The sequence below is a fragment of the Podarcis raffonei genome, chromosome 12 (genome assembly GCF_027172205.1).
Source record: "Podarcis raffonei isolate rPodRaf1 chromosome 12, rPodRaf1.pri, whole genome shotgun sequence".
In the NCBI taxonomy this organism is placed as follows: Eukaryota; Metazoa; Chordata; class Lepidosauria; order Squamata; family Lacertidae; genus Podarcis; species Podarcis raffonei.
This window is the reverse complement of record NC_070613.1, coordinates 24,675,264-24,699,859: the sequence shown is the minus strand read 5'-3', so window position 1 is coordinate 24,699,859 and position 24,596 is coordinate 24,675,264. Positions and strand designations below refer to the sequence as shown.

Genomic DNA, 24,596 nt, shown 5'->3' with positions numbered 1-24,596 from the left:
CTTTAGAAAACTATTAGGCTCTAAGGAATGCCAAACATCCCCTTCTCTTCAAGTGTCTTCCAGTGAAGCAGATCTTTAACAGCCAAGGAAGTATACATTATTCTTTTGTTATTCCTGAACATTTTCAGGTATTTGATGAAAGCAACATTAAAGAAACAGGTTTTCTGATACAGAGTGCATATCAATTTATGTAAAAGCAGGCACAGATTGGGGTGTTTTTCTGTCATTATTTTTCGTATAAGATGCGAACAACTTGGCCTTGTTTTCCAAAAAGACCCTTGCTTAGGGACCAATTCTAAGCACCCTGGAGGGCTGCCAAGGGACCACTGGATGTTGTGGACCTACCTGTCCACCTCTGGAGTGGGACACCTGTGGGCAGACAGGAAAATTCACCACAGAAGCCTCCTCAGCATGGAAGTGGGGTGCTTTACAGAGTCAGAACTTCTACTTACCTGCAGCTCAATCCTTAGACCTGCTTCACCAGCCTGAAACTGCTTGGCTAGTGAACTATACTTAAACTTACCATAGTCCATAATATTGACAAAACATATTTACTTACCTTCACATAACTGCTCTGACACTGCCCGTAGCTATCTGGAATCTGGAAATTCTCACTGAAGGTTATCTCCAAATGTTTGCTTTCATGGGTAATTATTGTCCACGAGCACCTAATGTTACTAGGAAAGTCCTGGGGCCAGTAGGGAGAATGGATGGTGCCATTTTCAGAATGAAGGATGCCCCCACATCCTGCAAAAATGACAGAGGGTTATAGAATGAGTCAAAAATGCATGCATGCATCTGGATGGAAGATCACATTGCACAATCTTTTCCTGGTGGAAAGGTATGGATTCATGGTCAGATGGCAGTGGCTTCTTCTGCTGACTGTTGGAGGTAGGACCATCACTCAGTGGCAGAGTGCATGCTTTTCATACAGTAAGTCTGAGCTTCAGTCCCTGGCATCTTCAGGTGCAGCTTTCTGAAACCTCGGAGAGCTGCTGCCATTTAATGCGGAATACAAAACTAGATGAACCAATGGTCCAAGGCAGCTCTCTACTTTCTCAACCATTTGTAACCAAAAACAGTCATGTATGACTTATGAAGCACACTCTGAAAAGCGTATTATTAATAAGTCCCTATATCAGAGTACAGTGGTACCTCGGGTTAAGTACTTAATTCATTCCAGGGGTCCGTTCTTAACCTGAAACTGTTCTTAACCTGAAGCACCACTTTAGCTAATGGGACCTCCTGCTGCACGATTTCTGTTCTCATCCTGAAGCAAAGTTCTTAACCCGAGATACTATTTCTGGGTTAGTGGAGTCTGTAACCTGAAGCGTATGTAACCCGAGGTACCACTGTATCTTTCTTGACTGTGTGCAGCGGTCTACTAAAAGGCAATTCACAAAGAGTTTGCATGTATCAACTGCTTTCACTCAGCTCTCCCTGTTTCTGTGCCAAGATCTCAACAATAGCTTAAGGAGCATTTACCACACTGATGCAGATCATGAAAATGGGCCCTAAGACAATCAGGTGGAAGATGGAGCTATTTTTTGCATGGTATACATGTATTTTATCTCTATCAAACTTCATTAAAATTGTTCTTCATTCCATTAATGGAGACATTTCTCTGTCCACTGTCATATCCAGAGATGGAGGGGGGTGGGGAGTCCTACTTCACAACAGTCAATGCTATGCATTAGAAGGAAGGAATTTATAATGGTTTCCTGCTTACCTAAAGAGTCTGCAGTCCATGTGGCATAGAAACCATCTCCCTGCACTGAGTGGTCGGAATTGAAGTTTATTAATAACTGATTGGAGCCTGACTGAATGGTGCCTGGTGATGAAGTTCCACAGTATCGTCCAATGACAGGAGAACTCGGAGATCCACCATTCAGAATGGTGACCGAGTCCCATCTACAGGTCCTATGATTTTCAATTTCAAAGTCCACAAAAGTAAGCTGTGGGCGAGCAATAAGAGATGACCATGAACATAGAATAGTATTTGCAAAAATGCATCAGAAACAGAGCTATCTCAGTCTGCTAAAAGCTCTAATACAAATAGCTTAATATGAAAAAATAATCTATTTGTCCTCATTTTTACTCCAGCATAACAGACATCATAATGTGCTCAGTTCACTTACTTGTCTTACTTTCATTTTTATTTAGGAGGAAGTGCTAAATAGAACCAAGCCAAACACAACCCACCAACCTTTTATTGTAGCTTCCAAGGTGTTTAACAGCCTCCTGTTTTTCTAATCCCGGGCAAACGAAAAAAAAAAGAGAAATTTACTGAGCTGCAGGTATTTGCTGGTGAGATGAATGCAGCTTAGTGCAGGGGAACCCAGCATTTTTGGTGAACGCATCGGGAAACACATTGTTGTGCACACCAAAATGTACCCATTTGGTGATGCTCAGCACTGCCCCTCCCCCCAAAACAGGTAAAACACCTACACTCCCCTCAAACAAGCAAAACAGACAAAAAAAGAACACACACACAAACACTGCAAAAAACGAACAACAGTTCATTTAAAAAATATACAACAAAAATTAGAAGGGGCAGAGGGTCTTGGAAGAAGTCAAGTGGGTGGTCTGAGGCATGATGACACCCATACTCTCAATTAGAGTACTTCATGTAAAAGTTACCTTGTTCTTATGGATAAAATGCACCCATTTATTTTATAATAAGCTGATGAGAAAAGCAATACTCACATTGATGGTATGTCCCTCTGGTGCTACCAAGAGCCAGGAGCAATGGCTAGAACTATTGTAAGGTGATGGGTAGTTAGGGCTTGAGATAATTCCACTTTCACCTTCCATTACACCACCACAGGCTGAAATAAAATTTGAGATATTTGAAGAAGCTTTGTTCATTGACTCATAGAAAATGCAGACATGCCAGTTCCTAGGTAGTTTCATTGGGTGGTGTGGGGGGAACACACCTCACTTGCATTGCTTGCATTCACATATAACAGGAAGCCATTGTTTGTTTTAACCATATCTTTTAACAAGCCACAAGCCATTTCACAGATGAGCAAACATGGTTTGTCCCTTTCCCCTAAACCTTGATTTGTTTTCCAGCAGCTCTTGCCTTGTGCATTTGTACAGCGACAAACATTTGGGATGGGATGTCCAAACAAACCTTGGTTAAGCAAGACTATTGAGTTCACATCATGGATTATTAACAGAAAACAGGTGTTTGCTTTGCACCTTCAGTACAACCTGTTAGAATCACCATACACAGTAAAAGTAATGTGAAACTTACCCAGAGATCCATAGTGGATGAAGAATCCCTTGTCTGTATTTTGATCATTGCTCAAAAATTGTATCCAGGTCTGAGGAGCTGCTATTAGCAGTGGATGCTGAGGTGGGCTGTGGCCACATAGTCGGTATAAGAGCTCTCCATCAGAATCCCCTAAATAGAAACATGGTGCTATGAAATATCTAAAGCCAGCTAAACGTGACTCCCTTCAAAACAAGCAAATATACAAAGTTGTTGCAGTACCTTGGCTTCTTGAACCAATGTCCCTATTATTAATTGACAACCATGGTTTATTCACAGTTTAAGAATGTATGCACGACTGCACCATTTGGCCCTCTCTGGCTAGGGAAAACTGATATTTTGTTATAGTCTGATGAATAAAATGAAATACAAAATAAGAGAGGGTAAAAGGAGGCATTCTAAGGGCAGCTTGGGATCAACTGGACCCATAGCTGTCAACGTTTCCCTTTTTTAAAGGGAAATTCCCTTACTCCGAATAAGATTCCTCGCAAGAAAAGGGAAAAGTTGACAGCTATGACTGGACCTAATGCACTTCCATCCCTACAACATGTACCTTGAGGGGGGAGGGAATAGGAACAAAGCAGAATAAAGGAATAACAACAGGGAAAACTCAAAATCCCACCACGATCAGCTTTCACCCTGCTGACAGGAGCCCAGTAGAGCTTCGGATTGGACTGTTCATTCACCACAACTATTCTCCTGCTGCCCGTCATGAAATTCTACTCAATATTGATCCAGAGTAGATTTCAATGTATAGTTAGCAGAGTAACAACTTAAGCACATTGCAGGATTCCCCAAAAATAGACCAGCAGAGCTTTACTGCTACTGAAGGCAAATGAGCATAATGGTCACAAATCCAATATACTCAGGATTGGCACTGTCCATAAGAAATCCAGTTGTAGCAGACTTGACTTAAACTTACAATAACTTATAATAAGTCTAAACCTTAACACTAGGCATACTATGTACAGAACACCACGCCAGAAGGAAGAGAGATGGAAACAGAAAGTGTAACCCAGGCTCCTTCTGACCCTACTTTTACAGTCAGCATGACCTTGACAGAAGAGGTAAGAAAACCAGTTTAAGCCAGCTGTGCTCAGCTTCTATGAAGGTATAGAGCAAACATCACGAACCTTCTGCTTGTTTCTTTCACACAGAGAAGCTTTCAGAAGCTTTCAGAACCCTCTTGAATTAATTAGAATAGGAAAGATCTCTACATATCAGATCAATACTTTCTGCCCTAAGAAATGCAAACTAACACCTACTGCCCACTAGAATTGCTTTCTTATTTATTTACTGGTTACAGGCAGCTGTAACATACCTCTCCGGATTTCTAAGTAGTCGTTCTGGCAATTGATGTGTTGCTCCAAGTAGAAATCTCCAAAGAGAAGGTAAAGAGTTGTGATGGATGGCTGCGGATTTTGGATGACCCACTCACAGTTCAGGTTGTTTGCATAATTGCTGGTGCCATCATAACCAGGAGAAGTGAGATTCCCACCACCTGAACTGAGCAGATGGCTGCCACACACTGGGAAAAAACAACACCATTTGGAACAGTAAGGCAACATTTCATTATTTACCTATTTATTACATTCACAGCCCACCTTTCTTCCAAGGAGGTCAAGGTGGTGTACATGGTTCTGTCCTTCCCAACTTTTTCTCACAACAATCGTATGAGATGAGTTAAATGGAGAGATAATGACTGGCCGAAGATCATCTTCCACATTCCACTGTTGATATTGGAACTAGTCTACCACTGAAAAAGTCTATGTCACAGAAGTAGTGGCTTGGCCACCACAGGTAGCCAATGTGGTACCCTTCAGATGTTGCTGGATCCAACCCTCATCAGCACCAACCTGTAAGGTCAGAGGTCAACACTGATGGGAATTGTAGTCTGGCAACATATCGCAGATGTTGCACTGGCTACCACAGTATTAGAGATAGGGCTGGTCCAAGACATTTCACTGCTTGAGGCTGAAAAGCAAATGAATCTTCACTGCAAAGTACATAATATCCAAGGCTGGTTGTGTTATTTCGGTATCTGAGGCAGAAAATCCCATGAGTACCTGTCCTTGAGAATAAAAATGTAGTAATAATAAGTTAAATAACTAGAATTTGCCACCTTTTCATGACATTCAAAATCAGGGACCCAAGGCGGCCGCTTCACTTTTTCTAACAATAGGGCAGGCCCTGATTAGACAACTCATTGGGCAGGTCAAAAATTAGACAGAATCTTTCCTTTACTCCTCACCTCCAGTTCTCCTACTTCAAGTTAAAGATGCAAGCAGAGAACTGTAAAACTGTAACTTCATATAAGTCAGTTTAAAGAGAAGTACCATGTTATAAGAAAGCTGCTAAACAGACTTTATATTAATTCTTTTCGTAAGTGTTAAGTTGCAAATACAAAACAACCCCCCCATGTTCTATTACCTGATTCTTCATCAGAAGCATATGTAATTCTGAAGCTTGCCTCAAAACCATCGTGACTTTTGACCATGACGACGGTTATCTTGTTTCCAGAGGATTTCACCTGAGTCCCTGGAGCCACCAAACCGCACAGCGTGGAGAGTCGAGGTGCATTTTCACCAAAGCCATTGTGAACCTACTTGCCAAATAGAGAATAACATTAACAAGCATACCTGTAAGAGGTATAGGTTGGTTGCTCGAGAGCAATCAGGCAATATACTTCAATAGTCTGTTTTTAAGCTTTCTTATTGGTGATAAAAACCTTTGGAATGCAGAGCACCACTCTCCCATGGCTGGCTCATTCACTGGCAGAATCTGAGAGTGGGCAGTCCTTAAACTTTCCCCAGCAGAGTAGTTTCTTGACGCCCAGTCTGCGCCTCCCCTCTCTGCGCGGAAGCCTACTGCGCAAGGAAGGCGTGGGTAACGGAGGACCTCTCTCCTCCCCGCTTTGCTCAGGCAAGGTGTCCTGGCACCGCCTCGCCTCCTCTGAGCCCTGCATCTCTTCTCCACTAAAGGCGTGGCTACTCTCCTCCACTGAGGAGGTGCTACTTCCCACTATCTCTGGGGGCTCTCTGTAATCCATCCGGTCTTTCCCCTCTCGCCCCTGAGCTGATGGCAGTTCCCTGACAATACCTTTAGAAAAGGCTTTCTTCTAAGTGTAGCATGACCATCAACATGCCTCAAACCCCGATTGACAGTCTTGAACAAATCTGCTTTGAAACATGAAGGGGGGAGTCAGAAGCTGCCTTACACCGAGTCAGCCTATTGGTCCATCCGGCTCAGTATTGTCTTGACAAGGAGTGGCAGAGGCTTTTAGAAGACAGGGGTCTTTCCCAGGTCCACCTGGAGATGCTCAGGTCTGAACTGGGGACTTTGTATATACAAGACATGTGCATTGCCACAGAGTCCCTTTCCAAGCTCTTCAGTCAAGATTGCCAAATTATTGCAGTCAAGACATCACAGGGAGGAGGAGGTTGCACTCAGGACCAGATATTCCACCTCTTCTTCTGCTGCTGCTGCAGCCTGCCTAGGTGCCTTCCTTGTGCCCAAACCTTTGTATGACGTGGGACTTCAACACTGCACCAGTGGGCAAGCATGCCAGTCATAGCAAAATGGATCATAGCAACCTGTTGCAAAGCAAGGAATTCCTGCCGTGGAGGTATTAGGGATATCAGGGAGTAGATTAGGTTTGGTAAGCCCAACTTCCCTGTGTTTTAAATGCATCTGTATTATTTGCACTGGAAATTGGTCTATTTGGATAAAGGGGGGAATTGCCACATCAACCTCAGCCTGTCCTCAGTCAGCCCCCACCTTCCTGCTTTCCTACTTACAGCCAATCAGGGGGCAGCACTGCCAGCTAGTTGGCCTCTCTCTGTGCTGTGCTTTACAGAACTCAGCAGGGAGGAGGAAGATGGGGACAAAAACAGTTGCCTTTGCCTGTCATTGGCTCTAGCGCCACCTAATGTTGATCTTCCTGCCCTCTGCCCTATCAGTCCCAATGAGAACCAGCCACCACTAGTCATTCCTAAAAAGCTAGGTGTGTTTTAATTTCCATTGTCCGGTTTTTGTAGTCAATTTAACTTTGCTTTGCCATTTCCATATTCCACAGTAGTACAAATAACCCTTTCCCCCACACTTACAGCCACATAATTCGAGCTACAGTTCTGGTAGAGTCCAAAAGTCATGTCATGAATGGTAAGGGTGACCCGGCGTCCCAATGGCACCATGATTCTCCATTTGCATTTTAATTTGTGCAGGGCAGAATTTGGATAGTTGGGGGACGTAAATGTCCCAACAGTGCCGCGGAGATCACCTCCGCACTCTGGAACGACACAAATAATAGGCAGTCTGAACTGATGTTTTCTGGGAGAGCAAAATAAAATGTATAGTGATTCTGAGGAAAGGTCAAACAAAGGAAACACTCAGGTGTCTGCAATGGTTGCCTTGTTTACCATATTTCGTCTTGATTCATAATTAAGGCAGAAACTAAAATCAGAATATCTTACACTGTACCTTCGACTTGAAAAAAGATCTGCCAATAGCAGCTGGACTAGAAGAAGACAAACCCAATGGCATGCAATAAGCAATAGTCAAAAGGCAACATATGAAATGGAAACCACACTGTTTTTGCAGCTCACCTTCAACACTAGCAGAAAAATGTAGTCTGAAGCCTGGAGCATTGATGGATCCATCAGAGGCAAACTTGATGTAAGCCAAGTTGCTGGAGGTGTCCAATGCACTGGGTATACTAGCACCACAGTATTTACCTAATAAATCCCCTAGGTATTTAGAGAGAGGAACAGAGAAAGAGAAAGAGACGTTAATAAAGAGGGTGAGCATCTGATCTGAGGGTCTCAGGTTTGATCGCTTGCATTTCCAGGCATGGCTGGGAGAGACCCCTGCCTGAAGTGTTGGAGAAACACTGTCAGTCAGTGTAGACTGTACAGAGTTGGATAGACCAGTGGTCTGACTCACTGTAAGACAGCTTCCTGTGTTCCAGTCACTGTATTTATTTATATTTACTTGCATTCTGCTTGTATTTTGTGTATATCAGGCAAAACTGCATACTAAAATATGTCCATTAGGAGAAATTTGCACTAAAATGCTTTCCTTCACCACCATCATCTGAGACCCATCTTCATGTGCCTCCTTCCATGAGAGGTCCAGAGGCCTCTAACATTCCTCAGAAAATACAGACACTCTAGCCTCTGCAGTGCGGGATGCAGGTGGTGCTGTGGGTTAAACCACAGAGCCTAGGGCTTGCCGCTCAGAAGGTCGGCGATTCGAATCCCCACAACGGGGTGAACTCCCATTGCTCGGTCCCTGCTCCTGCCAACCTAGCAGTTCAAAAGCACCTCAAAGTGCAAGTAGATAAATAGGTACCGCTCCGGCGGGAAGGTAAACAGTGTTTCCGTGCGCTGCTCTGGTTCACCAGAAGCGGCTTAGTCATGCTGGCCACATGACCCGGAAGCTGTACGCCGGCTCCCTCGGCCAGTAAAGTGAGATGAGCACCGCAACCCCAGAGTCGGTCACGACTGGACCTAATGGTCAGGGGTCCCTTTACCTTTACCTTTAGCCTCTGCAGTGGCTCCCCATTTGTGAAATGCTCTCCTCAGGGAGGCTTGCCTGGCACCTTCATTTAGGCGCCAGGTGAAAACGCTCCACTTCAACCAGGCCTTTGGCTGATTAACATTTTATGTCATTTTATATTTGTTTGTGGGAGGCAGGGGGTTATTGGTTTGTTTTTGGTTTATTGTGTATTTTGTGTTTTTAGTTTGTGTTTTTATGCTGTGAACCGCCCTGAGATCTTCAGTACAGTGGTACCTTGGGTTACATCCGCTTCAGGTTACAGACTCCGCTAACCCAGTAATAGTGCTTCAGGTTAAGAACTTTGCTTCAGGATAAGAACAGAAATCGTGCTCCGGCGGCACGGCGGGAGCAGGAGGCCCCATTAGCTAAAGTAGTGCTTCAGGTTAAGAATAGTTTCAGGTAAAGAACAGACCTCCGGAACGAATTAAGTACATAACCAGAGGTACCACTGTACTATTACTACTACTAATAATAATACCATTTCTTATTAGGACTTTTCAAGCAAATAAACAAACAAACAACTGATGTGAAAATATAGAGGACCAAACATAAGACTGAAAAAGCCAAAAATTTAGAAACACCGAAATTGACAGATTTGATCAGCCTTAGTAGTGACTGATAGGTTCTAGGGTGGGGTGGGGTGAGGGACAGCACAGAGAGGATTCCAAAATTCTGCCCCAGTTGCCTGCTCACAAAGACAGCCATGCCCTACTCAGAATTGTAATGACTTCAGCAGAAAATCATATCAGACTGTTGGTTCCTCTCACATGCAAGGAATAAAGAGTGACGACAAGAGTTTCACAGACCTGACGCATACTGTTCTCGAATTTCCAGGTAGTCATAGCCACACTCAGATGAGTTCTGGATATCTAGTGCTTCAAAGCGAATGGTGAGAAAATGACCCACAGGTCCGCGGAGAAACCACTCACACAGCAAATTGTCTGGATAGTGGAGATCAGGGAATCCGACACTTTCAATGACTCCGTTTTGTCCCGTCAGTGTTCCACCACAAACAGCTGCAAAGAAACAGAGTCTGATCACTGAAATGGTCATACGTATTCTAGTCTTTCATTTAAGGATTTTGGATCAGTAAAAATGCTGGGTATTATTATTCTTTTTCATTTTACCTCTTGAATACTTGACATTGAATCCAGTGTGTGGGTCTATACTGTCTGAACGAAATCTCATATATAAGGTAGAACCAGATGACCTTTGAATGCCTGGTAAAGAATTCCCACAAAGCTTGGCGATTACTGGTGAATTGGCATCGGCACCATCTCGCAATTCAAGGTAACTTAATGTGCAGCTGAGAGAAAGCAACAGATACATTTAAACTGGTGAAAATTGCTTTGCAACATTTCAGGAAGTATCTGAAACATGGAACTAACATCCTTCAGTGAATGACATGGTAGCTCAATTCTGAGCAGGGCAGGAAAAACAGAGACAGACACCCTAACAATCAATAATACCTAGGGTCACCTGAGATATAAATCAATTATAGAGCAAGAAATATCTAAATAGGTCACAGCATTATGGAGAGTTTGCTCTGCAGTACTTTATCCTCCTGTCTGAAGCATGATTTAAAAAATGGCTTTTGAGGACTGTGTTAAAAAACTGAATTTAGAATGCTTAGTTCTGATTCATTAAGTGCCAATTATGAATGCAATTAGCTCAATCAAGCATTTTTGAAGTCTTTTAATTAAAAACCACTGTAGGAAGAGTAATTGGGACTATCTTCAGACACATATGGCTATGAAATCGACCATATCATAAGGATGATTTTTTTTCTCATATAAATTCAGTGGGAATGCTTTTAGGGCATATAATTGTCCCTGAGTATCAGCAGATGGAGAAAGGAAGGAAGAAAGGAAGAACTCGGTGCATGAAGTGACTGTAGGGAAATGTAAGACGAAGAAGAAAATTTCTGCCCAAATTTTTTCCCCTTAATGAAATATACAAGGCAAACAAAACTGAGAATATAAAGATTCTTAGAAACCTCTCCTCCAGAAGGTTCTTCACATTTATTTTAAAGTTAACAGTACATTCTAAATGGGGGTAAAAATGCCATATCCTTCAAAAGACACTGAATTTATAGCAATTAAAACATGCCTGTGAAACAACTGACACAGTCGCGCTTCCACTGATACAATGAATGTAGGTTAGTGGTGGGGAACCTGTTGTTGGACTCCCATCTCCTATCTGTCCCAGCCAGTATGGCCAATGGTCCAGGATGATGGGAGCTGCAGCTCAGAAATATCTGGAGCATCACACGCTCTCAAGCTCTGATATAGCCCTTAAAGAAGAACATAATGCTCAGCTAAAGCAAAGCTAGCGCTTGCTCCTTCCTTAGGTTGCTAGTTGCCTCCCTAGATGTCTTTCTACCTTTGTAGCAGGTTTCAGGAGATCCCACCCTGGCTGTCAGACATCCTGGCTCCTCCCAGTGACCCTATGGCCTCACCCAGCTCACCCAGGCTTCTCCCTTCTCCAATAGCTATGATTCAATTTTGAGACAGAAGAAAGTGTTTATTGGGATGAGAGCTCTTCCCCATCATGGATCACTGGAATATCCCACCATTTTTAATGGGGAGACATTTGGCAAGCAGAGAAACAGACTGAATGTTCTGGAGGAGGGTCCCTGCTAGCCTGCAGCTGCAAAAAGGCCTCCCCCCTGCAAAGCCAGCGGTACCACTTTGCTTTACTGTAGCGTCAGTACAAGACATATTATGTTACAACCATACATCTGCTAGACAGTAGCAGCTACTGCGGTGCCATAGAGCCAATGTCCTGAGATCAGTGCTTCCATAGCTTACTGGGATGCTGTACAGGTGGGAGGTGGTGCCCCAGCAGAGGTGCTGGAATGGATCCACTGGTGCACCTGCACAGTGCCCCCCCTGCCCTCCCCTGCCCTGTCCCTGCACCATCCCAATAAGTGACAGCAGCATTGGTGCCAGGAGAGCTGTGTTACACCACCCCACCATGCCTGTCACTCCTGTCTTTAGATTTAGAAGAGAAATAAAAGCAAGAACCCCATTACATTAACCCCCAACCCTCCATGATAGCTTCAGAAAATTTAAAGAAAGCTAATACAACAATGTGCTCCTACTTGGGTGAAGACTGGATATCAAAGTGATCTTCAAACTGCAGCTCCACTGCAGCCCCAAAGGGAGCAATGATTGTCCACACACAATCGGCATGTGGTGGGTAGTTGCCAGGATGGCCAGGTGAAGACACAAATCCCGAGGGGTTGGACTGGCTGATATAGAAGTTCCCTCCACAAGCTGGAAACAGAAGATGAGGAGGAGCTGGTTGAATACTATAAGGAATGTGTATAATAATGTGTTCTATTATAAACACACTAAAATGGATCATCTATGAGACCCACCTTAATTTTCTGGTATCACAAGGACAATACACAATACTTTCTTCTGTTGTTGTTTTTCTATGTGTGTGTGGAAGTTTTGACATGGAATCATTTATAGCTTTGGTTTTATCAGTTCTACCCTTCCTTTCAAAATTAACACACAGATGCTCTCTTCATGAGTTATCCTCATGGAGGGGACTTCATGCAATGATCACGGCATGGGGCCATTCCACTGTCCCTGTCCCCTGGATACACATGCATTGGCAATGATAAATGCAGAGAGAAAGACCTGCCTGAGAGCAACTGCTTGTGCATAGGTTTCTATGCAGTTGTGACACCTGCATGGTTGGGAGTCTCAGCTGCGTGGAAGTTCACATCCATGCAGATGTTCATGCCTGGTTTCCTCCCTGCAGATATCTACACCAACATACTGATGTCCAGAGGGCCAGTGACATGCCTAATGCCTAGGGGCAAGACCAGCGGCATGGCCCTGCTTTCCAGTCAGCCCATGATGCCCCTTAAACTGGGTAATATGTAAAGGAGGCAAGTTTCTCCTCATATGCCATAGAGACTTTGTAGCCGTTTCCCTACAGGCATTCATAAAAAACCAACTGAGAAATATGCCAGTGTGGTCCTTCACCAGAAGTATCAGAAAAGGTAATGTGCAAATGAGGTCCAGGGATGTATTTTGACCAAGTTGGTGCTCCTCCACTCAAGCAAGGACCCCAGCACTGAAGCCATGCTGAATTTTTGGAGTATACCAACAGCTATCAACCGTGATGACTAAATGGGCTCTCCAAGTTTGGAGGCACTATGTCACAGACTACCAGAGAGCCATTGGTTTCCTGCCTTGCTTGTAGGCTTCCCTGAGGCATCTGGTTGGCCATTATGGTAAGAAGGATGGGGGTCGAGATGGAGGTATGGTCTGAGCCAGTTGGGCACTTCTTAACCATTTAATGTTCCTGTCAATCATGGATCCCTACAACATTTGAGAACCACTGATTTAGAGTATCATGAATGTTTCGGCCGCCCCTGTTTGTATTTAGTGCCAATACTCACCAAGACCCTTTGCCTCGTACTTCAGTTTGAAACCTTGCCCTCCATTACTGCTATCAGAAAGGAAGTGGACAAATAGCTGGTTGTCTGTGGTGTACATTGTAGAAAGGGAATTGCTACCACAAAAGCGTCCATTCCTGCTGCTAGGTCCTAACGGTGGGGCAGAAAGATCTGGTCCATTCCTAAGCTAAAAAAACAAACATTAAATGTGCAAGATGATTTATTTTGTTTTCACAACAAATCTATGAGAACAAGCTATTACTTCCTATTTTAAAGATGTGGAATTGAAATGGACAGATACACAGTAATGTGCCAAAGGCTACTCAATTAATCCAGGGAAGGATTGGGATTTTAACTCAGCTGCTTCAGGCTTTTAACATGTCAGAAAGTCAATAAACCCACTATAGGTTTTGTGTCTCAACCCATAAAATGAAAAAGGGAAACGCTACTGTTTTATGATGGGAACTCAGGGCTAACAAGGACCCAGTAAGAAGTAAGCAAGCTGGTTACTGGTCCCTGAGGTATTCTGGACCCAAGCCAGTTAAGGCTTTAAAGGTAATAACCTATGATTTTATCAAATAAATTCATCCCTTTAGCACATGAACTTCTGCTTGTGTAACAGAGTTTCCTCTCCCTCCCTTTTCTATGTGCACCCCAGTCTGTTCTGGGGTTGAGGAAAACCTGGAACAGATTGGAGGGGTTCATGTGGGGAAGGAAGAGGAAGGCCTTTGCTCTAATGGGATGACTTTATTGGATAGAACCACAACACTATAAACTGATGCTCAGAAACAAAAGAGTAACTGGCTGAGCTATTTCAATATTGCTTTCCTATTGTCCTCACCTCAACATAATCTCCACGACTGCAGGCAGCATCTTCATTTATCACCTGGAAGAGCTCCTCAGAATGGATGCCAATGATGAAGCCAACAGTAACCATAACATGCCAAGAACAATTAAGGTTAGGAGGATAGGTTTGCGGATAGTTGGGTGAAGTGACCACACCACTGTCTGTGTACAAATAACCACCACAACCTAAGTTAAAGGAATAAGACTCTGTTAAGGAAAGGACTGTTTAATTTTTTTTAATTTCATTTCATTCCCATCCTGTCCAAATCTCTGAAATCTCAGATTTATCAGTTTGGTGCTTCTAGCTCTTATAGAATCATCCTCACAAAAGCAGTGCATATTTTGAGCCAGGGCCAAACTCTTAACATACATGTTTTCAGGCTCAGTTAATTAATTTGTAGGAGATCTTCTACAAGATCTTCGCCCACAGATTATGCCAGTCGTTTTAATTACAGAGGCAGGGAACAGGGTCCAGCTGGCAGGACAGATCCCGAATGGCACCTTTCTCTATGGACCACCTTGACAGGTGAGTGTGGCTGCCCACCTGTCAGTCACCTGATGTCATACATTGACACCTGCGGTTTTCAAAGATAGAATTGGGATGTGCACTCTTGGTGAACTCCCAATGTTTCCTTTGCAGCTCTGACCTTAACTCAATTTGAGGTTGCAAAAAAAATAATCATTTGCACTTGTGGCTTGAATTCACCCTGGGGCTACAGCTGTAAAGGAAGAATTCAGAGCACTTTAGAAATCTGCGTCAAATTCCTGCTTTCTGGCTGTGGTTCAGCACTTTTTGAATTTGGCACCTTTTCCTGTTGCTTCATGCTTACTTGAAGTTAAGTCCCATTGTGGCCAATGAGGCTCTTACTTCCAGGTAGCATGTATAGGATTGCTGCTGTTGTGCCTTTCCCACAATCAAATTTGTCACTAATATATCTTGCAATACAAAAAATTGAAAACTAATTCTCTCCAGTGCCAGATATGATGTGTAACATGTGACACTTGGTGCTTCAGCAAAGGTTTGTTTCATGATTCACTGGCTACTTGCAACCAAACCTATCTCTCCCACTCCAGTTTGCTGCTGAAATGCCTAACCTACAATAACTGTGGTGCTATTTCCTTGACAGGGGAAGCGACAACTTCTTCTGAAGCAACTGTAAATGTTTGGAAATGTATGAAGAACTAGACATCTCCTCTTGTATCATTTTAAGATTCTGTAATTTGATTATTCTGTTTCTCCAGGACAGAGGTACTTTAAAAAATAATCATCTTGCAGCAGTCTAATCCTGTTATCATATACATCTGGGTTCTTTCCCTTTCTTTCTTTCTTTGCATTTGTAGGGACTTACAATTTTTTTAAACTACGTAAAAACAGTTGCACCATTTTGTGGAATGCAATTCACCTCCCCCTTTTTTTAAAAGAACCCACAGCAGTACAAAAGCAGCTTGCAAATCTTACCATAACAGAGAAATGTTTTCTTACTCTGCATTTCCGGGCAGATATCCAGGCAGATATCAACAACAATAATTGTGCAGTGGTTTTGAAGTTACACATGAAAATGGGGTGAATTTAAGATTACATCTCAAAAAACATGCACCCGTGGGATTCACAACATTTATGTTTGTGTGCAGAGGATTGTTGCTGAACAGGACAGGCAACAGTACAAAAAATAAAGAGATTCTATAATCAGTTCCTTCCAGTCTCTCCACCCCCCCCCCCCTTAAATCTGCAAAGGCACCCAAAGAACAGTTTTAAATGACGACTTACTTTTGTGGTAAGAAGCATTAAACCCAGCACCGGTAATACTTGCATCTGAAGTGAAGCGGATGTACAAAGCATTCCCAGTGGATCTTATTGGTCCAGGAACTTCACGACCACATAGAGTGGCCAGGACTGGTGCAAGGCTGTTGTCTCCTATGAAAAGAATGTTTTATTTGGAGAGGCAATGTTAGAGTTGGAAGTTCTCCATTCACCATTTCATTGGTAGCCAGAAGATGGACTGGTTTGCATGCAACACTAAGCCAAACCATGACAGTGGGAGTCCATGAGTGTGTGGGTACTCACAGTAAAAACCATGGGCAACTTTTTCCTCACTATGCTTTCCTGCTGCAGTGCTAATCAGAGCTAAACCATGGTTTGGGCTTAGTGTTGCGTCAGAACCTAGGGTCATGGCTTGTCTCTCTGTTCAGACTTTGTGGCAGGTGCATGGTGGCCTTTGGAAATACTTCTGTGTGGCATTTTAAAATGCAGTCGTATGGAGCTGCAACAATAGCCTCCTGGCAGCATCACCACGACTACTTAATGGATGAAGGAAGGGGTGGTGGTGAAGTGGTGCCGAGGTTGAGGCTATGTGAGTGCACCAGCAGAGCCAATCTAGCACTCCTGGCGCTGCACCCATATGGCCCTGGGCCTTGCCTTCTCCTCACCCTCCTCCTAGTAAGCAGAACTGACACTGCTGCTAGGAGGCTATTGCTGCAGCTCTGCTCCACTGGATAGCCCTATCTGATGGCAGAAATCTGTGAGAGTCACTTGCTAGAGGGATGAGCCCCAGTTCACCATGAGTCTAACACAATAGGGGAGGCGGAAGACATGTAGACACGGGAAGCTGGCAAGCATGAGAATTGCAAACTGCATAAACCAGGATTTCCATTTGCGGTCCACAACTATGGAAAGGTGCCAGTGTTTCTCACCATCTCTCAGGACAAGTTTATCGTAGTTGCATGAGCGATGAGACTCAATATCCAAGGATAGGATGTTGATCTCCACTGTTGAGTCTGGCGCTCTGATAACCCATGTACAATCAGCAAAATTTCTGTAGTTGGAAGGCCAGTTCGGTGAAAACAGAAATGAAGGTGTTTCACTGGTTCTTGAGAAACCTCCACAGGCTCCTGTCATGAAAGAGAAAATCATGAGTAAAAATAAATTAATTTTTCGTCCTGTTTAGTGACAACACTATTTGTTTCTCTTCCGTGTTTGTTTCTATGTACTGTAGCCCTCTAGATTGCTAGATTACAGCTCCTATCCTCCCTGATCGTTGACCATGTTGGCTGGGACTGAAGGGAATTGGGGTCCACTGGTGCCCTATCCCTGTGTATATGTGTGTACAACATGCACATGCATGCATTGGGCCCACCTAATGTCTTCTTGATACAAAAGCAGGGCCTCCCCTGATTATTTTAATATGTGGGCAGGGTACGGGCCTCTGTTGCTCCCCAACAACTGGCCTTGCATTCTGACACTGAGGTTCAGTGTAGCCTTTTATCCTCCATGAATTTGTCTAATCCGCTTTGAAATGAATCCAAGGCAGCGACCACCATTGAATCTTGTTGCAGATATAATGTAACTGAGCTGTCTCATCTACCTGACAATTAATGCAATCCCTCTTACTGCTAAAACCACCTCGTATTGAACAAAAGGTTTGCTATACAATAGGTAGCTAATCTTCAAGACAAATGCCGCAGGTGGAAAAGTTGGTGGGGTTGTGATTTCCTAGGATAAGAGAAGAGGTCTATGGGCTTAACTGTCTTGCAGAGTCAAGCCTGTCCTCCTGCCTCTCTGTCCTGTCCTGTGCTATCACCTGCTCCTTGATTCTGTATAGAAAAGCCAAGGCAACACTTAGCTGGCATGTATACTAGAACGGTATCCTCTCAAATGTTTCACTTGGCTTAAAAGCATGCCTGAAAAAAGGTTGACTACCACTGGATGATAGCATTCCATCACGCAGACTGGCAAAAATACGCTTTCATTATCTGCCTTTCTCTCAGTCGCTGAATGAAAAGGTTAGCCACATGGACAGGAGACCAACCTATAGGAATGGCATGTCCCACAGCTGTAGGTGCTTCCACCATATTCCAGTCCAAAAGGAAGCCCTTTCCATTTACAGAAAAATCAGAGGTGAACTGGAGAGTAACAGAGCTTCCAGAGGTGGTGAAAGAAAATGGGGCTACACCACAGTACGTTCCTATGAGACGAGAGTGCGTGTTGGGCCCATCATATACCTGCAACAGTGAGAATAAAGATTAGTAACACTTGGGTTTTTTTAGATGCAGTCAACATTTCTCAGGATACACTTTTCTGAGCAAATTTCTGACAGTTCTCCTCACCCCCTTAAGGAAAAAGAAGGCCACTTTTCAGAATTCCCCCCAAATACTCCCTACTTTTTGTGGCGGCAAAGACTTCCTGTTTGCTTCTGCCAGAAAGGTCCTCCTTGTGGGTCTCCCCCAGGCATCTGGCTGGCCACTGTAAGAACTGGACTAGATAGGCCTTTGGCCTGATCCAGCAGGGATCTTCTTATGCTCTTATGGTGGGAGGATTGAAGTGGTTGCATGTGTGGCCAAAAGACTGTTTCATGCCTCAGCTAATTTTAAGTTGAGATATAATCATCTGACAGCTCCTTTTGCTCTGTGACTTATTTGTACCAGAGTTTACCAAAATAAAAAAGTTTGCAAGTTCAAGCCCACCTTCAGCTTGTCAAAGTAGCATCTATATGCATCTTCAATATCCATCTGTGTGATCTGACCATGGACCACTTGTGTTGTGTTGCCAGTTATTGTCCACTGATAGTTGGAGTAGTGAGGGTAATTTCTAGGCCACAGTGGAGATGCAATTTGTCCACTGCTTCCCACCACAGTATTTCCAAACACTGAAAAATGAGAGGTGGCTATTATTATTTTTATTGTTGTTATTATTATTGTTATTAATGTTCTGTTGAATGATTTTGCTATGTGGGTAAAAGAGGGGAGATTTTCTTTGAGACCGTCTCCACCCTCAAATACTGCCTCCGATTTCCCCTTAAGTTTCATTTCCCCTTGCAAGGCTTTGTTATTTTAACTTAAACGAAATCTAAGCATGTGGGTACCATCATGGACAATGTGTCGGGGCTGCACAGCTCACCTGACCTCCCTTTAGGAGAGCTACTGCTGAATGGCAGGATGGAGAAGGGGATGACGGCAGGTGATGGTGAGGTTGGCACAGTGCAGAAGGGCAATCCTGCCAGCATGTTTGCACTGTGCCAACCTTGCTGCTGCTCTCCTTCCCAGTATGCAGCAGCGACTCAGCTGGAGGGAAGTCAGGTGAGTGGTGAAGTCCCACTACGCTGTCCACTCCTACCTGAGTGAAGAGGGACCCTGAGCTGTAGCAGGGTGTCCTGATACAAAAGAGGACATAGCTCATGCACATTTAATAGCTGTATGGAAAGGGGGATTTCAGCAGGTGTGGTCTTATAATAATAATATAATAATAATTTATTGTTTATACCCCGCCCATCTGGCTGGGCCTCCCCAGCCACTCTGGGCGGCTTCCATAGAAACCAAAAATACAGTAAAATATCACACATTAAAAACTTCCCTGAACAGGACTGCCTTAAGATGTCTTCTGAATGTCAGGTAGTTGTTTATCGCTTTGACATCTGCTGGAAGGGCGTTCCACAGGGTGGGCGCCACTACCGAGAAGGCCCTCTGCCTGGTTCCCTGTAGCTTTGCTTCTCGCAATGAGGGAACCGCCAGAAGGCCCTCGGCGCTGGACCTCAGCGTCCGGGCAGAACGATGGGGGTGGAGACGCTCCTTCAGGTATACTGGACCAAGGCTTTAAGGTCAGCACCAACACTTTGAATTGTGCTCGGAAACGTACTGGGAGCCAATGTAGGTCTTTCAAGACCGGTGTTATATGGTCTCGGCGGCCGCCCCCAGTCACCAGTCTAGCTGCCGCATTCTGGATTAGTTGTAGTTTCCGAGTCACCTTCAAAGGTAGCCCCACGTAGAGTGCATTGCAGTAGTCCAAGCGGGAGATAACCAGAGCATGCACCACTCTGGCGAGACAGTCCGCAGGCAGATAGGGTCTCAGCCTACGTACCAGATGGAGCTGGTAAACAGCTGCCCTGGACACAGATTTGACCTGTGCCTCCATGGACAGCTGTGAGTCCAAAATGACTCCCAGGCTGTGCACCTGGTCCTTCAGGGGCACAGTTACCCCATTCCGGACGAGGGAATCCTCCACACCTGCCCGCCTCCTGTCCCCCAAAAACAGTACTTCTGTCTTGTCAGGATTCAACCTCAATCTGTTAGCCGCCATCCATCCTCCAACCACCTCCAGACACTCACACAGGACCTTCACCGCCTTCACTGGTTCTGATTTAAAAGAGAGGTAGAGCTGGGTATCATCCGCATACTGATGAACACCCAGCCCAAACCTCCTGATGATCTCTCCCAGTGGCTGCATGTAAATGTTGAAAAGCATGGGGGAGAGGATAGAACCCTGAGGCACCCCACAAGTGAGAGCCCAGGGGTCTGAACACTCATCTCCCACCACCACTTTCTGAACACGGCCCAGGAGGAAGGAGCGGAACCACTGTATGACAGTGCCCCCAGCTCCGAGCCCCTCAAGATGGTCCAGAAGGATGTTATGGTCGATGGTATCAAACGCCGCTGAGAGATCCAGCAGAACTAGGAAATAGCTCTCACCTTTGTCCCTAGCCCGCCGGAGATCATCAACCAGTGCGACCAAGGCAGTTTCAGTCCCATGATGAGGCCTGAATCCCGACTGGAAGGCATCCAAATGGTCTTGTTTTTAGAGTTGAGTCAGTGTACTAGTAATCCACCATTTTTTACTTTCTGAATTTTGTACGGTATTTTCCCCCTTCCACGTTGCCAGTGCATACCTGCCACCTCTACCACAGACACCAAGGGTCTCTGATTAAGAATGTACCCAATGGCAAATCACATGCTCTTATTTGATGTAACTTTTACATTGCCTCTTCATATTTTATGGATTTTTGAATTTACATGTGCCCAGGGGATTTATTTATCTTCAGTACATATATGACGTTGGAAAAGACCCTGATGTTGGGAAAGATGGAGGACACAAGGAGAAGGGGACGACAGAGGACGAGATGGTTGGACAGTGTTCTTGAAGCTACCAGCATGGGTTTGACCAAACTGCGGGAGGCAGTGGAAGACAGGAGTGCCTGGCGTGCTCTGGTCCATGGGGTAACGAGAGTCGGACATGACTAAACAACAACAACTTATATCCCACCCACAACAGGTGTGTCTGTGTGTGAACTAAGCTATCACAAAGTTAAGGAAGTTACATGATGCTACATATTGTTGGTTGGCACTCTCCAGAAGTGAAAACACAGTAATATTATCAAGGTGTATGTCTACACATATTTTTCTTTCCTTGCTTGCAAATGATCTGTAAAGTGATTGCTTTGGTTTGAGTTCAGTATTTACTTACTGTGAGCAAATGTGGCCTGGAAGCCCCTTCCATCACCTGAGGCATCTGAGACAAATATAACCCACAGGCCGTGCCCAGTGATAGACGTATAATTCTCCAGCACAGAGTCGCCACAGAATCGTCCCACCAGATGGCCACTGACATTGGCTTCTCTAATTTCTAGGTAGTCCTTGTTGCAGTCGTCACTTGCTTCCATCTGAAAATCTCTGTTTTCAACAGCAATGTGGGCACATTAATTGACATAACAGTGCATGGGATAAAATATAAAATACAAAGGGAAATGAATGTACTGCATCAAGCAATTATCTCTCAGTGATTCCACACTTTTCCTCTTACAAGGGTCAGTAAAATGCTAATGGTATTTAAGAACTCCAAAATATTCTGTATAAAATGGGATCCAGTCCATTTGCAGTGTAATGCATATGGGAAAAGTTATCAGTGAACCTCATCACATTATTACAAATTGTGGCTATCCTGTTATACTGTCTACTTCTGTATCCTATTCTTTCTGTGGGTGGTATACAACTTAGTTTTACTAAGTGTAGACCCACTGAAATTAATAAACTTAACTTAGTCATGGTTGTCAGTTTTACTGGGTCTACTCTGAGTTAGTTGAATACCACCCATGGTATCCTTTCACCCTATACACTATAATGCAGGGTTTAAGGCATCAGTTTACCACGCTACACATCTGGAATGACATGCTCTTCAACTGAGATGAACCAGCTTGCTTGATACACTGGCATTAGTAAGTCAGTTAACACATGTTGGCTTGTGGATCATGTGGTGTAATGGGTCAGTGCATATGAATGTTAACCAGCAGGTTGGTGATTCGAGCCCAACCTGGGATGGCTGTGGGCAGGTTTCCTGCATTGCAAGGGGTTGAACTAGATTGCTCTCGAAGTCCCATCCAATTCTATGATTCTATAATTCTAATCTATACAAATTCATTATTCAGAATTCTTTCAATTTTAAGGAAATGCATCATTTGGGGGTTTTTTTTGGGGGGGGGGAGGTTCGGTGTTTATTTTGCTTTTTAACTGCATGAAACCCAAAGGAAGAGCACCTTGCCATTTTAAAGGTTCTGGATGTATTTTTAGTTTTAGTTTTTGTCCATGGTTGTGTATGCATTCCTTGCAGAATGCATGACTTTGAAAGCACATGAGATGGGTTCTGGCTTAATTGCTAAATGAAAGATGCTGATCCGCAATTTTGTCTTAAATCATACGTTTGCCCCTATACAGAAGTTGTTCTATCTCATCCAAGGGTTTGTAGAGAATAGTTGATGTTTCTGAGCAGGGATTATATACAATTCTGCACATACCTATAGACCCTATTTCCTTAAGACATATTGGCCAAGTCTTCTTGTGAGCGAGGGGGGGTGTGTGTTAAAAATTGGATCCTCTGCATCTCAAAGTTTCACCAGCAACAACTTGGCTGACTTATTCATTCTTGACCAAATTGGCTTTGTCATATGTGTACATGAGGAACTAATTTGAACCCTGCATGCTAGGTAAACTGTATTTTTCCTGTATCAAAATTGTATTCTGTATTTTGAAGGTCAAAATAGAAAATCAAAACCAGAGTTTTCTATGGTTAACATGCACAAAATATCACTACTCAGATTTCCTTCCAGTTTAAGTGGGCCCATATGTCTTCAGGGCACTATGAAATGGAACCAAAAGCCCATCTGGACACACTTCAAACTCATTTAGAGCTATTCCTTGGAACATGCTAGAGAAGCAATTTTGCAAGACCAATATTCAAAAAATAAATAGCTTTTCCCAAATAAAAAGATACAAAACTGATAACAGACACAGCAGATAATAACTGACATCTTAAAGATGGTTCAAAGACCTCCCACTATTTCATGATTTTCCTTTCAGTTATGAAGAACTGGGAAGGAACTGCTGAGACCCACACCCACATGTGTGTGTGTGTGACAGAATGCTATGGGTGCTGGCCTTATTGGCACATTTGTGTGTGCATGCCATTAGATTTAATTGCTTAGTGCACTGACATGGGTGTACTTGGTTTTTTGCCTAGAAGGAGTGTGCACATAGGATTTCATGAATTCCTCAAGGAGATAAGGATGAACTGCACCTGCTTCATTCTGCATTGTACATTCATTTCTTACAACTGTGCAAGAGACTCTGGACTAGCGGGAAAGTATTTGGGAATGAAATACCAGTCCAGTTTGGTCAATCATAGACATGTACTATAATAGCTGCTTGATTAGCCTGGGATATATATATGTGTGTGTGTGGGTGGGTGTTTGTTTTGCAAGAGACCCCACAGAGGCAAAAGAAGGAGGATATCTAATAATCTCTCCTTGTTTATGCTATACCAGAGGAGTGGCATTTACAGCATAGAATGCAATTGTTTCAACATCTACCATGATATGCTCTAGATAATGCACGGCGGAAGAAACAGACGGCAGGCCCTTTATGTCCACTACTGTGTTCTTTTTCCAAGTTGTTGTGGGCACCGCTACACTTTTACATGCTGGTAATTACATTTCCTACTAAACACAGTGTTTCCTTCCTGGAGCTCCATTAAAAGGCTGAACAATAACCCTTTGGAAATTCAATTTACGTGAAAGACAGCTGGAGCCGGTTGCCAGGGGAGACCAGAATGTTCCAGACACATTCAATATTTGGCGGGTAAGGCTCAGGGAAGTTGGGGCTATTGAAGGCTCCTCTCTCCATATGAAAGGTACCTCCACAAGCTGCAAAGGAGAGAGGGAGAAATAAGCTGCAAGAAAAAGGAGAAAGATACTGCAAGCAGATTAGAGGTTTTGATAGCCACGAAAACGTGGGAATTCCCTTTTGTGTAGCTTCTTGAGAAAAGCAAATATCTCCATCTCGGATTTATGACTCAGAACAGGAAATCCTAGTTATAGGAAGCTTCTCTAGCGGATCAATTTCTCTACTTTTGCACATTGTGGGGCTGAAAGTTTTCCATGGTTCTCATATGGCACTTTTGCATTAAATGAAAGGTGCAGGCTAGAATACAGTTTTAAAAATGTCACACTGCACACTCCTGCCTAGCAGGTGGCATCGAACCCCATAAATCACTGGTTTACCCTATCCTGGTCCCTGCCTCTGCCACACACTCTTCAGAGCCCTGCCAGTCCGACAACAGGTGATACCAAGCACTCAATCCCACCCATAGTTCACTCACCTAGAGCAGCTCTGTGCTGACTCTTGGTTATCAGCCAATAATCACTCCATCATCTTCTTCAGCCTTGGATTCCCAGGTGCTGGTGG

General features: G+C 43.9%; 1 protein-coding gene across 1 annotated transcript in view; it reads right to left on the bottom strand.

The window, feature by feature from the left end:
- The window catches only part of CUBN (cubilin), a 139,678-nt gene that overhangs the window by 24,848 nt on the left and 90,234 nt on the right, over positions 1 to 24,596 (bottom strand). The window contains exons 36-54 of the mRNA XM_053359471.1: positions 23,923 to 24,055; positions 21,328 to 21,533; positions 18,558 to 18,739; positions 17,903 to 18,095; positions 16,788 to 16,985; positions 15,865 to 16,011; positions 14,092 to 14,282; positions 13,254 to 13,437; positions 11,937 to 12,111; positions 9,961 to 10,139; positions 9,640 to 9,849; positions 7,882 to 8,022; positions 7,384 to 7,565; positions 5,708 to 5,879; positions 4,599 to 4,805; positions 3,260 to 3,409; positions 2,707 to 2,828; positions 1,730 to 1,955; positions 560 to 747 (exon numbers count right to left, since the gene is read on the bottom strand). Of these exons, the coding sequence (XP_053215446.1) occupies positions 560 to 747; positions 1,730 to 1,955; positions 2,707 to 2,828; positions 3,260 to 3,409; positions 4,599 to 4,805; positions 5,708 to 5,879; positions 7,384 to 7,565; positions 7,882 to 8,022; positions 9,640 to 9,849; positions 9,961 to 10,139; positions 11,937 to 12,111; positions 13,254 to 13,437; positions 14,092 to 14,282; positions 15,865 to 16,011; positions 16,788 to 16,985; positions 17,903 to 18,095; positions 18,558 to 18,739; positions 21,328 to 21,533; positions 23,923 to 24,055 (3,386 nt within the window). The remainder of the gene's footprint in view (positions 1 to 559; positions 748 to 1,729; positions 1,956 to 2,706; positions 2,829 to 3,259; positions 3,410 to 4,598; positions 4,806 to 5,707; positions 5,880 to 7,383; positions 7,566 to 7,881; positions 8,023 to 9,639; positions 9,850 to 9,960; positions 10,140 to 11,936; positions 12,112 to 13,253; positions 13,438 to 14,091; positions 14,283 to 15,864; positions 16,012 to 16,787; positions 16,986 to 17,902; positions 18,096 to 18,557; positions 18,740 to 21,327; positions 21,534 to 23,922; positions 24,056 to 24,596) is intronic.